We start from the raw sequence: 14532 nt of genomic DNA on the forward strand, positions 1-14532 counted from the left end.
ATTTAAAAGCTATTGGTTAAAATTAGCAATACTTTCAAGTTGTAATAATTTTATAACAAAAATAACTTACTTTTTAGCTTTTGTTCATCTATTTACAAAACATAACATTTCAAGCTATTTACATAAACAAAATTCTTAAGGCAATAGTCAAGAGAAAAAGTATTTGTAAGTACTACATTATAAAATAATTGTAACTTAAAGCAAGTGGACAAGTGTTGTTAATTTAATTATCGACAAATTTTTGATTTAATATCATTTTGATATAAAACTAAGGAAACTATGAAACTAGCCTTTTTTATACTTTAACCCAAGTATCTGTTTTAGTTATGATAACAGTTTAAACTAAGTTAAATAAACAAGTGTTTTTTATTTAATTTACATTATACCCTTAAAAAAATTAAATTTTAGCTTTATATACCTAACAAACTGCAATTTTGTTAGCCGTTTTTATGGTTTTAGATTAAATTATAAGTATTTAAGTTAAACCTCGTGTTTTTATTCTGCAGCATAACAATTAAATATCGTTCGCACGATAAAAAGTACACATAAAATTCAAGCATTTGTTTGCTTAAGCAAAAGATGATTAAATTATTTAAAACAAACGAGTTGTCGTGTCATTTTAAAAAATTTCAGCTCATTTTGCACCGCAATAACGCATTATTTTCTTTTTACACGCTGCAGTTGCTTAATAATTCATAAAACTTGGTTAGTAATAACGCTGTGTTTGCTTATGAGCTGAAAAACCGCTACTAGCAAAATCACAAAACTATTTTTTTTACCCGTCGTGTTAATAAGCCACAAAATTATCATACTTTTTCACTGTTGTTTAAAAATGAAATGCTGTTTGAAAATATTCTGAGAGATTTTCATGTTTAAGCTTGAAATAAGCACCACTTTAATGGTTTTATCAACCTTAAAAGTAAAATACTTTTATTTACACTGTTGAAAATTGATAAAACATTAAAAACTAAACTAAAGCAAAAAACTAACTTATATTGCAATGCAAATTTGTTGATATATCTTTTCAAAGTGTTTTTATTTTTTAATAGTTAAGGGTTGTTTGTATGTATTTGACGATACTTTAAAAACTTGATCTAAGGTATTTACGCGAAACACAAGTGAAAATTTTAGTAAAAAAAACTTATTTATTTAGAAAAAATACTCATTTTTGTTTAAACTTAAAAAACTAATTTTTTTTTGTTTAAAAAATAATCTTGTTATCTTGAAATTGTTACTATGTACAAAAAGTTTTTCGAACTAAATCATAACATTTCAGATTAAAAAATAAAAGAAGTTTTCAGCTCTGTTACGCCCGGTATACGTTAGCTAAATTGTGTACATTTATAAATTTAAATTTACTGAAACACAAACTTTGAAGCTAAAAACGATTAGTAGAAAAAAAAAACTATAAGGTAACATAATCTGTTTTAATAAACACCAAAAAAGTACACAAACAAAATTCAAAACGAAACAAAATTAAAGTTTATAAAGAACTGTGCAGCACATTCTTCAGTGCATTAACACATGGCGTTAAGTGTACAACTTTATCCGAAAAGTTACCGTTTTAAGCTTAATAGAAAATAAAAAACTTATTTGTTAAATTTAAGTTAGCTAAGTGATTTTAGTAAAATGTTTAAAAAAAATATCGTATAGTGATTAAAAGCAGTAGTATGAGTAGTAATTAGAACCTTTTAACAGATTATTTCAGTTTATGTGATTTTTTTTTGTTAGCTAAAGTATGCAGTATTGTGTGTAAAATATTATTGTTAAACTACTTTTGTAATGAAATATTAGGTAGCAAAAGATAAAGCGGTTTTTTCTTTTGAAGAAAGTGCGTTAATTCTTTTTAAGACTTAATACTAAAACGTAATCAATAGTGAACTTAGTTAGTCCTTGTGATATTTTTACTTTAGCTTTTTGTTCACTAAAACAACTTGTTCTGAATCTGAAAATTGGTATTTAACAGTTTGGTTTTAGTTTTTACTCTAAAGAATGTAAAACAAAATATTTTTAAAGATTATTTTAAAACTTTTTTAGTATTTAACCTTCCTGTAATGTTTTGTGTTGAATCATAATAACAATGTTTTTTTTTATTTCCTTAAAAATGCTCTAAATAAATAAAGCTTGAAATTTTAAGTACATAACTTCCTAATATAGTGGTATGCATTTAAAAAGTAAGACAAAAATATTGGATGCTGCAAATAAAAAAATAAATAATTTTAGTTTGTCTACAAAACATTTTCAAAATATGCATAAAAACAAAGGAAAAATGAATATCAACTTCAAACAATTTTTCGCTTTTGAGCTTAGTAAAATAAAAGAACTGTTATATTTAAGTTATTGTTTAAAACTAATGAAATTTTAAGTGAATAAAGAGGAAGCTAGTGTTATAAGTCTGTTTTGTATGAGCATTTTAGAAATAAACTGTTTTATTTTTTTGCGTAACTAATGATTTTAGTTCACTGACTCGTAAAAATTAACTAAACACATAATGATAACCGCTTGAAAAATTTTAAATTTATATAAATTTTAAACTACTTTTATTGTTTTTAGGTAAGTTAAAGTACAAACCTAAAAGGTTAAGTTGGTTTGAAGTTTATTTTTAATTAAAACTTCTAAATATAAACAAAAAAATAGTTTTGGTTTTCAAAATTTCTTCTACACAATGTATGAAAATTTGTGTAAAAGAGTATAATTTCTTAAAGTTTTCAACAAATTATAATTTTTAAAAGCATTTCTTGTACGTAAAACATCGTTAGTCTTACAATGCCGAAAACTTTCAAAGAAACGTTTAATTAAACATAAAAACATTTGAGTGCAAATGTTAACACAAAGGACACAAAACCACAAGTTGAAAAAAAATATATGTTTGAAAATTCAATGGTTCGCAATTCATGATAAGTAATCAATAATTGATATAGTCTAATTTAATTCTTTTACGTTAGTTTGCTTGAACTTAAAAAGGCTAACAACATTTAATTATAAAATGGAACAAAATTAGGTTTTAAATAAAACTAAGAATATTGGTTTCATATATAATAATTATCCGCTATTTAAACAAAGATTATAAAGCAAAAGATCATGTAAAAACAAGCTAGATTTAATTTTTTATAGTCTGCTTTTTTTAATTAACCTAAACGTAAGTAAAATCGTCTCAAAATAAATCATACATTTCATTTGTAGCAATGTTTTTTTGACTGTATAAAAAATTCTAAAAATCCAAATTATAGAGTTTGCTAAACTTGTTTTCATAATCGTCAAATAAGTAATCGCCCATCCCTTTTATTATTTATCACCCTTTTACTGGTTAATTGTTTAATTAGATTTTTACCCTTTACTGGTTAATGCCGTTTCACAGCCAAAATAGCCCTAAGGGGGATATCCTTTTTTTTTCGAAACCGTAATCTATTTAAGTGCTGAGCTTTGAAGTAAAATTCGAAATTATTTCATAGCTTTGTGTAACATTTTATTTTATTTTAATATATATATATAAACCTTTTTAATAATTTTAATAAATATTCACGTTTTTTTGTATTAGTTTATCAATGTTAAACGTTTTAAAACAATTGACTTTTAAAAACAAATACGTTTTTCTAACCTAAAAGTACTTAAACAGATTAAACAATAAGAATTTATTTCAGCTAGTAATGATTATTTTAATTAAAATCAAATTGAACTGTACATCACTTATGTTCATACGGATATACACAGATTAGTTCGACTTCATTAAAAGACCAGGTCTTTTTTTATGGGCTTAGTTTATTAATCAAAGTTAAAGTGTCTTAAGTTGGTTTGACATCAATTTGATACAACTACAACTCAAACAAGTTGAAATGGTTAACATCTGTTTAGCCGTACAAAGAGGCGTATACAAAGCTAAGATTTTTAAACGAATCATCAAAGACTAACTTTTTGTATTGTAAACAAATACTAGAATAACAATTACTAATAACAAGTTTTAAAATTTAAAGCTTTTTAAAAAGTAATTTATAATAAAAAATATTAATTAAAACAGAAATCCAAATTACGAGGTTACTAAAATGAATTAATTACAATTGTTTAGACTCTTTACGATTATAAGTTAAAACTTTAGGTAAAAGATAGGCTATGTTGCTTTTTTTATTGTAATTTAAAATGTTTTAAATTTAAAAAGTTTTGTTTCACCAGGAAAATTTCAAGCAAAAATATTAGTTTCTATAATTATAATAAATGATTATTATAATAAATCAATAAATAAAAATACTCATGTTTGCTTGTGAATGTTTACAGATCTATAAACAGTTTTTATAAGCATATGCTAAACTAAAACTAAATTAATTAAATTTGAATAAAGTTTCAATTAAACTTTCTAAATAAAAGCAAATACTTTTTAGACTATAACGTAAACATTAATGTTATTATGCTTTTTTTAAAGAAAAATACTTTAAAACGATCAAAAGATTATAAAGAGAAATTATAAACTAGAAATATACATTTATATGTTAAAGGAAAATTATTAAAAAAAACACAGAGTACGATTAGTAATTGTTCAGTATAATTTATCTTACCTTTATTTTTATTTATTTACCATTGATACAACCGAATGAGCACATTTAAATTTTAAAAGCAAATAAAGTATATTTTAAGGTACTGTTTAAATTAAATTGAAAAGGTAAACTAAACTTTATGCAAAAAACTGTCTCTACTCTTTGAAGAGTAATCAATAACTTCATTTTAATAGACAAATTAAACAAACTACATCGTGACACGGAGACAACTAACTTAAATTATTTAGCTTTAAAGCCGATATTTTGAGAATCTGTTGATTAAAACAATCTATTAATTGTTCAAAACTCTATATGCGTTCGGTATGAGTTATTGATGCACCAGTATGTTTTACTGGTGACAGTTTTAATGAACTTTTAACTTATAGTTCGTATTGCACTTTAAAATTACATCTTTTAAAAGTCCGTGACTTTATATTTTAATTTCCAACTTTTTAGTAAAAGTATATGTTCTTTATCTTAAATGTTTTAGTTACATTTATTGCTAGCTTTGTTTTAAAACTCTTTTAACATGAAAACCTTTATTAGTAAATTTTAAAGATATGAAAATTTTTTTTTTTGGAATAATTTAGTTTTCTTGTTAAGACATAATTTTACAGGTTGGTTAATTGAATTAAAACTATTGTAAAAGAAGCTTAGAAATGCGGTTTTATTTTGTTTAAGCAATAAGTATAAAAGTACAATTACTTAAACTTCATATATAAGATAATTGGTCACTGTCAAATTTAAACATAATTTTCAAAAATAAAATAACCTTATTATACAAATACGACCGACTAGTAGCAGTGAATACGAAATTTTGTTGTTAGTTTACTCGTTTAAATTTTTATGTTTAGTAAACTTCAAGTTAAATTTATTAGTTGGTTCCTTCAGTAAATTATTAGAATAAGGAATAAAATATCAGTAACGTTTTGATTGAATTAATATTAAAAATGTTCTTTTAGAGTATTTTTCAATTATTAGTTAGAAGTAAGATTACTTTAAATGTACATTTATAAAGCAGTTGTTATAACGATGACCTTGATATACTAAAGTAATCCGTAGAAAGAAATATTTAGATTTTAAATTAATTCGAAACTTCCCTTAAAATAAAACTCGACAACTCGAATTTTTCCAGGTAAATGAAAGGTAGGGTGGGGTATTTTACTTATTTACGTAGATAAAATGTTGTAAAGTATTTTTTTCACTTTACTGACATTTGTAAATCTTATAATTTATTTTATTATAACATTTCTTTGAATATTTACAAAATAAGGAAAATTGCAAAATTAAAAAAAAATATAGCTGTACTTAAACTTATGTTTTTGATAATAATAATTTACTTATATGACTAAACTTTAAAGTTTTTATTTTTAATACTACTAAAAACTAAATATATTATCCTCATTTATTTTTTTTTTAATAAAACTATTTTAAAGATCAATTTTTCTAATGCAAACAATTCACTTTGCTTATAAACTGTCCTGTTTTTAAAGTAGAACTTTACTATTCTATTGATAAAAATTTATGCATTTTATAAAAGGTTTTCAAAAGATTTGATTTAAAAATCAATGTTAACAAAAATTTTATTGTTTTCTTCGTTTAATCTGAACCAGTTTTTTACTTAATTGTATTGTTTTTTATTTAGGTAAAAACAAATAAAAATTTAACTAGCCAACTATTTATAAAGTTTATTTGTACAGCTGTTAATTTTCATTATTTTTTATTAAAATGGTAATAAGTTTAGTAAAAAGCTTTAAACGATAAATATTCAAAAAGTATTTTTTTAAAGTATTGTTCTTTTAACAATAGTTCAAAGCTTAAAAAGGTTATCTAGAACTAATTGATTCAATATGTTAAGTGGTTAGTGTACTTAAAAACGAAAATGCAATAAAACATAAGATAAAGATCAAAAGAGAGAAGTAACAGTTTTACTAAAAAAAAGATCAGCTATACATTCTTTGTTTGATACTCGATTCATTCGTTCGATTAAAGCAGAAAGACAAAAAGGATAAAGCAAAAAGGGTGAAATTCATAAAAGTATGTTTACATTTTCATTAAAAAATTTTCTAAATAAAGTATTTAACTATTTTAAAAATTAATAAAAAACAGTTTTTATTTTTTATTTTGAACCATTGAACGGAATCAAAATTAAACTGTATGCTTATCACTAATATTATATAGTCACTTTATTAGAAAATTTAAAAAGTGTTTTTTTATAAAAGATACTTTTTAAGCAGTTATGCATATGTTTATATCAAAATATAATTTACAACTGTTTACTAATAGACTATAAGTTTTAGAGAAAAAATTTATTATATAAGTTTAAAAATAAGAAAGTTACAATTAAAATTAAAAATAACAATCACTTCGTTTTACCTCACTTATTGTAGTTATTCGTAGAAAATAAATACAAGCTATAATACTTTAAAAGGTATAAAAAAGTGTAACCTGTTGTTGAATAATATTTATTAAAACTTCTGTTTTTAGTAAAATTATAGATTTAAGTAACATTTAGATATAACATACATAAAGTTAAGTTTCTTAAACCTAAAATTATTTAAAAGTACATAATCGAAAAGTTTACTAAATATAATAAGCTTGTTGTAGAACTATCTGAAATAAGTTTTATTTTTTTAATTAGAATATGAGTTACTTGTAAAGCATTGTAGGAAATTGTCTGACTTCTCGGATTATAAAATCTATTTGAGTCATAAGTTTTGACTTTTAGTTAGTTAAACGGTTGACAGTCAAATATTTATACATAACCACTGTTTAATTTAGACAACCTTCAAAACAAAAAAAACTATAATACAACTGTGTTATCTTAGTACAAAACTTTCTTTAAATTGTTTACATATGTTAGTAGTTTTACTCTATAGAGTTTTTACAATCTACATTTTTCTATAAAACGTATGAAAAAAATTAATTACATTAAGAATATAATCAGATTAGTGTTACTGTTTTAATATCAAAAGTAACTTTTTATATAAATTTAACAGTAAAATTTTTAGCTAAACTAACAATAGCTACAAATCTAAAAATTAAGTAGTATTTGAAATAACATTTGATACTATATAAAAAAGTCAAAAAGTTTTTACTAAAAACATAAAAAAATTAAATGTATGCAATGCAGTAAACTTTGCTCTATAATTTACAAAAATTATTAATTATAATTAATCTGCTACGCAAGTTTTTAATTTTTTTACAAAATTTGATCAGAATGAATATCGTCGGTTTGATTCTCTTCCACATTTTTGCCGTCGGTTTTACTGGTAATTTACTTTTGTTGGTGGTTTTGTTGAAACAGCGCAGCAAATGGACGTCAACCATGACCTACTTGACCAATCTCAGCATTTCTGACCTTTTCTACTTGTCCACGGTACCTTTCTGGGCCACAACTTACATGAAAAACATGGAGTGGGTATTTGGGCCACTGATGTGCAAAATTTGTGGTTTTATTCCAACATTCACGCAGTTCTCTTCTGTTTTCTTTCTAACTGCAATTTCTATAGATAGGTATATTTCGATTATCAATGGCTGTATAACTATACAAATTTGTGGAAATAAATATAAAACTTATAATTACAAAAAGTAGTTTTTTAGTTTCATTATTAAAAACTGACAGATTGTATTTTGATGTACACAACTCTAACCCTACAATAGTTTGGTTAAGTTTTTTAAAACTTACTACTATTTTATTTTGCTACAATAATTGGTTTTGTTGTTGTACATTGTAATTAACAGTGTTTTGAACAAAAAATAGTTGACTAACTATTAAAATATTGTTTTTAGATTTATCAAAATCAAAGAAAATGTAATATTGTTTTTTATAAAGTATAAACAATATAAAAGAACATTTTTGTAAAAGCTTAAAATTTATGAAACAAACGTTTTCAAAATTTTTTAAATCAAACAGATGGTTCGCGGTTGTCCATACAAATGGTCAAAAATTCCGAAATTGGAAGAGTGTTAAACGTATTACTGCCATCGTGTGGACGATATCAGCGTTTATTTCCACTTATCGAATCCCGCTCATGGATACAATGGCCGTAAAATTTAACAAAAATTCAACTTTTTTTAATGACAAAATCTAACAAGTGTTTCTAACTTCTCGAAAAAAACTTTTAACGATACCGAGTCAAACAAAACAACTAATGATTTTTCCAACAACGATTTTGAGAAATGCATATTTTTCTACGGCACGTATGGCATGAATGAAACTACCAAAAATGTTGTTAACCTTGTCATAGAAACTTTTGGTCCACTTATAGGTTTTGTAATTCCAATATTAATTATTAGCTTCTGTTACGCCAGCATTGTGTTCACTGTCCGTAGAAAAACCATAGAAACAAGCTCCAGGGCGCCAGTGGGCCGCGTTGCCAAGTTGAGCACATTGGTCATCATTGCTTTCATATTTTGTTGGACGCCACAAAAAGTCCTCAACCTTTGGTCAGCTTTCTGCGGTTGGTTAAACCTCTGTCCGTTTGATGAGAAGGCTTACCACCAAGTGTACCCATTTTGTCTGGTCCTAGCCTGGACCAACTCGATAATGAACCCAATTTTGTACGCCCTGACCACCCCTACTGTTCGCAAACACCTTGTAGAAGCATTCCCTTGTTTAAAAAGACGTCCAAAGTTTCGCAGCATTCGCCAATTTTCAATGAAGTCATTGCGCAGGTTGGACCCTGCGGTTCAGCATGGCGATGAACCTCGACCCCCGCTCTGTTCGTGCGCCAAACAAGAAAGCTTGCAGGTGGTGGAAGGGGAAAAAACCTTAGCTGAAAGCCTTGTGCCGACTCCGGAAAGCGCACGAAATTTGCACGGAACTACAAAGTTGACAGCTGTAGAAGAAAACTCAGCTTAAAGTTTGAAAAAATTAAAGTAAGTTGTTGCACTTGATTTGAAAAGGAATTATAACTTTATTACAAAAGAACTGTCTTGTTATCTGTGTAGATGTTGTATGTTCTTGTTCTGTATTAGACTTATCAATTAAACATAATAAAATAAATTTCACAATTGCATTCAGTAAAATTATACCTACTTTCATACCACAGTTGTATTAAAGTTTGTTAAAATAATAAAATGTATGTTTTTTTACGAGCTCATTTAATTTATTAGTAAATAGAACACAATTACTTAAAGAAGTTTTCCACGAAAAGAGAACTTAATAGTTAATTTAATTGTAGTTTCCCCATTTTTATCAGTTAGACTTGGTAATTCAATCATTATGATGTCTACTTTAAAACATAAAATGAACAAAATCGTAGTTAGTTTAAAATTTACTTCATTAAACAGAGCTCAGTAATTATATTAGAGCTTAAAACTGTTCATTAAAAAATTCAAACAAAAATGTTACTAAGTATAACTTTTAAAACAAACCTCTAAAAATGTTTCATCTTAAATATTAGCACAAAAATATATTTGCTCATAAACTTTTTTCTTTACAGGAGTTTTTCTTGTTATAAATCATTGATCGAAAGACGGGCTTGCTTTTAATGCATAATCTAATTATATTAATTTGGAATTTTGTAAAAGTAATTTGAAGCCTCTTTTTATATACATAAGAGTTTAAGCTCAATTTAAGGTGAAAGTTATATCTATATAAGATTTATAAACTTTTTTTACAAAATAAAATTATTTTCTATTAAATAATTAAGTTACAAAACTTTTCAAGTAGATCAATTAAAAATATAAAACTTTGTATGAAACAACAGTATTTATTTAAAACTTTTTTTCTGAAAATGACATCAGACATATTAATCCAATATTATACATTTTTAATAAGTAAAGCGTTTAAACTTTATTTCTTTAAAACTAAAACAAAAAAAACTCTAGCTAGTTATGAAACAATGTAAGAAAAAAAACGTCTTAAAAAACTAATGAGTTAAAACAGGCCTTCCTGTTTATTGATTAAGTTCTAACAAGAACAAAACATATACGTTTCATGTTAGAAATGCGAAAATGAACATATTTTTCACCTTTCATACATTAGTGCTTATCTTGTTTGTATGAGAAATACTTGGAAAGCCTACTTTAAGTAAATTTTGTATGACATTAAGTAAAAGGTGGTTAGAAGGAAAACAAAACTAATGTAGCTAACCATAGTTCAGCTAAAGTTTAACTTGAAGGAATAAGGCTTGTAACAGTTTATAATAGTATTAGTCTTTTTTGTCTGTTTAAATACGTAGTTTTTAGCTTTTTTAGCAAAATTTTACGACTAACAAAAAACAACGATTTTTATAAATAATTAAGTTTTTCAATAATATAATTGTGCTCCATGACTCACTTTGCGTTTTTTTTTCAGAAACAAATTGCTAACCATCGTTACAATTTTCTCATCACATCACATCAAGTTGACAGCTAATGCAGCGCATAAAATGCTTTGTCGAACAAAATCAAGACGAACTTTCCTTTTTGTTTTCTTTTCATTGTTTCGCATTACAAAAAACTATTCGAAATTTTTAAAACCAACCCAAGTTTTGATTTTTTTATGGTTTATGTTGAAATTTTCTTCAATACTTTTTATCAATTCCAGTTAAAGGAAAAGAGTCTTGAAATTTAGTCTTGAAGACTATTGTAACAATATTTTTTTGTTTTTATCATTTGTTTTCTGTAAGTGTCTTGTTTTGCTAAATTTTTTGTTATACTGTTTTTGTTTATTCCTGCTATCATTGAGTTAATAAATATGCTTATATAACTAAATATTTTTATAAAGACTTTTTTTACGGGTTTATTACTAATTACTGCTAATAAAAATATTATAAAATTTTTAAGAGTACTTTCTACTAATTTAAACGCATTTTATTTTGTACATAAAATTTTTTTATAAAAAAAAATACTATTAAAGACTTTCAACTAATCGTATAATCTCTTTTTTTTTAATTGATACTAATGATTTTATAATAAAAATTGTTGTTATTAATATCATTACTAAACCATTAGTAAGTATTTAAACTAGCCTAAATACTGATAACTCTACAAAAAAAGTTAAAATGGTCAAAAAAATTTTGCAGCCTATTAACCTGACAAGAAAAACAAGTTTGTAATTTGGTTAGCAGTGGTTTTCAGCTCATAAGCTAAAGCATAGACAATATTAACCAGGTTTTATGAATAATTAAACAACAAAGCATGTAGTATACAAGCACACATTAGAATGAAAATTAACTGAAGTTTTAAAAAATCCACGTAAGCTTTTTTGCTTATTAAAATGTCATTAATATTTAAAAAAAAAATATTAACTTTTGTGGTGTTTTTTCTTATTCTACGGCAAGGTTTGTAATCTTAAGCTAGCAACTCAACATCAAAGGTTGTTGTAGAAAGTTAAAACATATTAAAAATCTATACTTAGTTTCTATCGATTAAATCTGATGGTAAACATCTATGAAAAAAAGAAATACTTAACCAACCCTTTACTAATGATTCTTATTACATCCCTTTTTCAGCTCATTAAACTTACTATTTTTCAATATTTTAAGTTATTAATGTAAAAAGCACAATAGAGATACAAATAAATAAGAGTAATAATTAAAAAATCTACGCACTATAATTTAGCTCTTAGCTTAGATAGTTTGATATACAAGAGCTTAGTATATTCTTACCAGTTCTGTAGAAAAAAAAGTTCTTTTATTTTGTAGTAAGATATATTTTGACCAAGAAATTAAATGTTAGCAGATGATGACGAAAGTATTTAATGCTTAGAATAACAAATTTCAATGAAGGTTAACTAGATATCGATATAAAAATCAGTTGAATAGATTTTGTTTAAAAATAATAGTTTAAACTTTGTTAACATTTAAACAATCCGTTTTAAAACAACATTACTGAACAAAAATGTTGTTACTAAAATTTGTGCAGAATGCTTTGAAAGGTAATTTTGATAATTATGTTAATTTTGTAAATTCGATAACTATAGGTGTTATACAGTCTATGCGTTTAAATTTGTTTTTTACGTAAAATTAAAATTTAGCTAAAACATAGCTAATTTATAATTTATGACAAAAAAGTATTCAAAAATATTTAAAATCAAGTTTTAGTTTTAAACATAACTAAGAAGCATTCGTTTAAATAAAGCTTTTCATTTATTTTGATAAAATTATATGTATTTTTTGCTTTAATGAACTTGTAGTTTTTTTGTCATTAATAATATTATCAGAACTTACATTATCTAAATTTAAAGGTTGCATAACTTTTCATTTTAAGCATCACTAAAGTAAACGACCTTATCTATTTTTTGAAGATTCTGCAAAAAAAATTAATTAGTCATGGCGATGTGAACTATGAAATGTGTTTTTTCATGTTGAACCTTTATTAACGGGTACTTTTCGTAATGAGTTTTTAAAAGTGATAAATGTGTACTATTAGAGGAAACTAGATAATTGTCATAGAACAAAAATGAAAACTGAACAGAACTTTTCCACGTAACTAAACTCTCAAAAGAATTGTTTTTAATAGAAAATAATTGATTTTTGTTTTGCAAACAAAAATTGTTGCAGCTTTAGCTTCAAGTTTAGATTTTTAAAAATGCATATATTGAATTTCTTAAACTTGAGCAAATTTTTTTTTTGCTTGTTTTGCTACCTTAGTACATTTATTAATAAAAACTTATAACTTTACTCTTTTCTTTTAGTGTTAGCCTTTAATTTTTTTTAAGTTGTTGATAAGGCATGTATATTCTAAACATTATTTTTCTATTTTGATAATCGAAGTTAAGGAAGTAGTTTTAAAACTCATAAAAACTTTAGAAAAACCTATTATTTCTACAAGTCTAACTTTAGTAAAATTTTCCTTTTTTAGTTTAACTAAGAAAAAATAAACATATATATGACTGATATTTCCTAAAGTTAAATGCGTATATCCTTAGGTATAGTTTATATTTTATATTAAAAGTTTTGCATAACAAAAAACAGAATATTGTTTTAAAATACCTGAAACTTCGAAAATAGAGTAACAGCCAATATCAAAACATTTTAAATTATTTTTGTAATACTGGGTTACTTAATACCTGTTTTAACAAGATTTTAATTTTGTTTTTATTCTAAGGATTAGTCAGAGAGCATTATATTATAAAAATCATTAAGTATCAAAAAAGTCGTGAAAAATATTAATAATTAAGAATTTAAAGTTTTAGAAAAACTAAAAAATTGAAAATTTTTAAGGAAATGAAAATTATTTTTACTAAAATGTTACATAAAATTAAGCAGTGATATTAACAAGAAAAAAAAAAACTTAAAATGTTTACATTAACTTCTATTATTAGATGTTTAATAAGTATTGTTATCTTTTTAAAGCTGTTTTTGTTGTCATTTGATCTCAGGATATAATACAAGTTAATACTTTTATTTATATTTTTCTTGACTAAATATCTGTCAAAGACACTAAACTTAACTTGTTCTTTATGTCTTGTATAAGTTTATTATATGCTAACTACCAATTATAACGTGTAATTATATACATCATTTAAGTGGTAAACGAGTTTTTTATTTTTAATTATATATGAAAAAAACTCCAAATGTACTTAGTACTAGGTCCTGGACAAAACATTCGACTGTATCCGTAAAGTGTGACTCGATAACCGAAAGGTTCATTCGTACACAAGATCCTTAAACTAAACTTTTTTAAAGTTTCTTTTTGTCGTTGTATAGATAATTTTAATACACGTTTCCATACTTCAAACACATTTCAATTGAACTTTATTCAAGCATATAACTTTTAGTAAAATATCTGCAAAGATGTATAATGAAAAAGTATCGATTAAAAGTCTTTTAGAAGTTTTTTTTTTACAAAGAATTGCGAAACAGTTCGATTTATTTTTAGTAACAGTCTGGATGTGGTTTTCATTATATTTTACGTGTGTGATGAAACTACAAACAAAAAATACTTGTTTAAAGTTTGTAAAATAAAATAAAACTAAACGAATTAAGTCATTAAAATAAAGGTAGTTTAGATATTTAATATTAAACAAAAGTTATATTTTAAATGTTTGTTTTTTTTTGTACAGTTTCAAGCT

The 14532-nt window shown here is 24.4% G+C and overlaps 1 protein-coding gene across 1 annotated transcript; it reads left to right on the forward strand.

Moving 5' to 3' along the window:
* The first annotated feature begins 7746 nt into the window (after positions 1-7746).
* Positions 7747-9390, forward strand: LOC145836514 (type-2 angiotensin II receptor-like). The gene is made up of 3 exons (XM_082944310.1): positions 7747-8042; positions 8443-8575; positions 8665-9390. The coding sequence occupies exons 1-3, from the start codon at positions 7747-7749 to the stop codon at positions 9388-9390; spliced, it is 1155 nt and encodes a 384-aa protein (XP_082800436.1).
* The last annotated feature ends 5142 nt before the right edge of the window (positions 9391-14532 follow it).

The sequence above is a fragment of the Thalia democratica genome, chromosome 5, assembly GCF_965202585.1.
Source record: "Thalia democratica chromosome 5, ktThaDemo2.hap1.1, whole genome shotgun sequence".
Lineage (NCBI taxonomy): Eukaryota > Metazoa > Chordata > Thaliacea > Salpida > Salpidae > Thalia > Thalia democratica.

Bases quoted from the DNA above. Each gene is read 5' to 3' on its own strand.
- LOC145836514 (XM_082944310.1), top strand. From the start codon at position 7,747: ATGAATATCGTCGGTTTGATTCTCTTCCACATTTTTGCCGTCGGTTTT. The intron at 8,043-8,442 runs GTATATTTCGAT...TAAATCAAACAG, and splicing joins ACTGCAATTTCTATAGATAG to ATGGTTCGCGGTTGTCCATA. The intron at 8,576-8,664 runs GTAAAATTTAAC...AACGATACCGAG, and splicing joins CGCTCATGGATACAATGGCC to TCAAACAAAACAACTAATGA.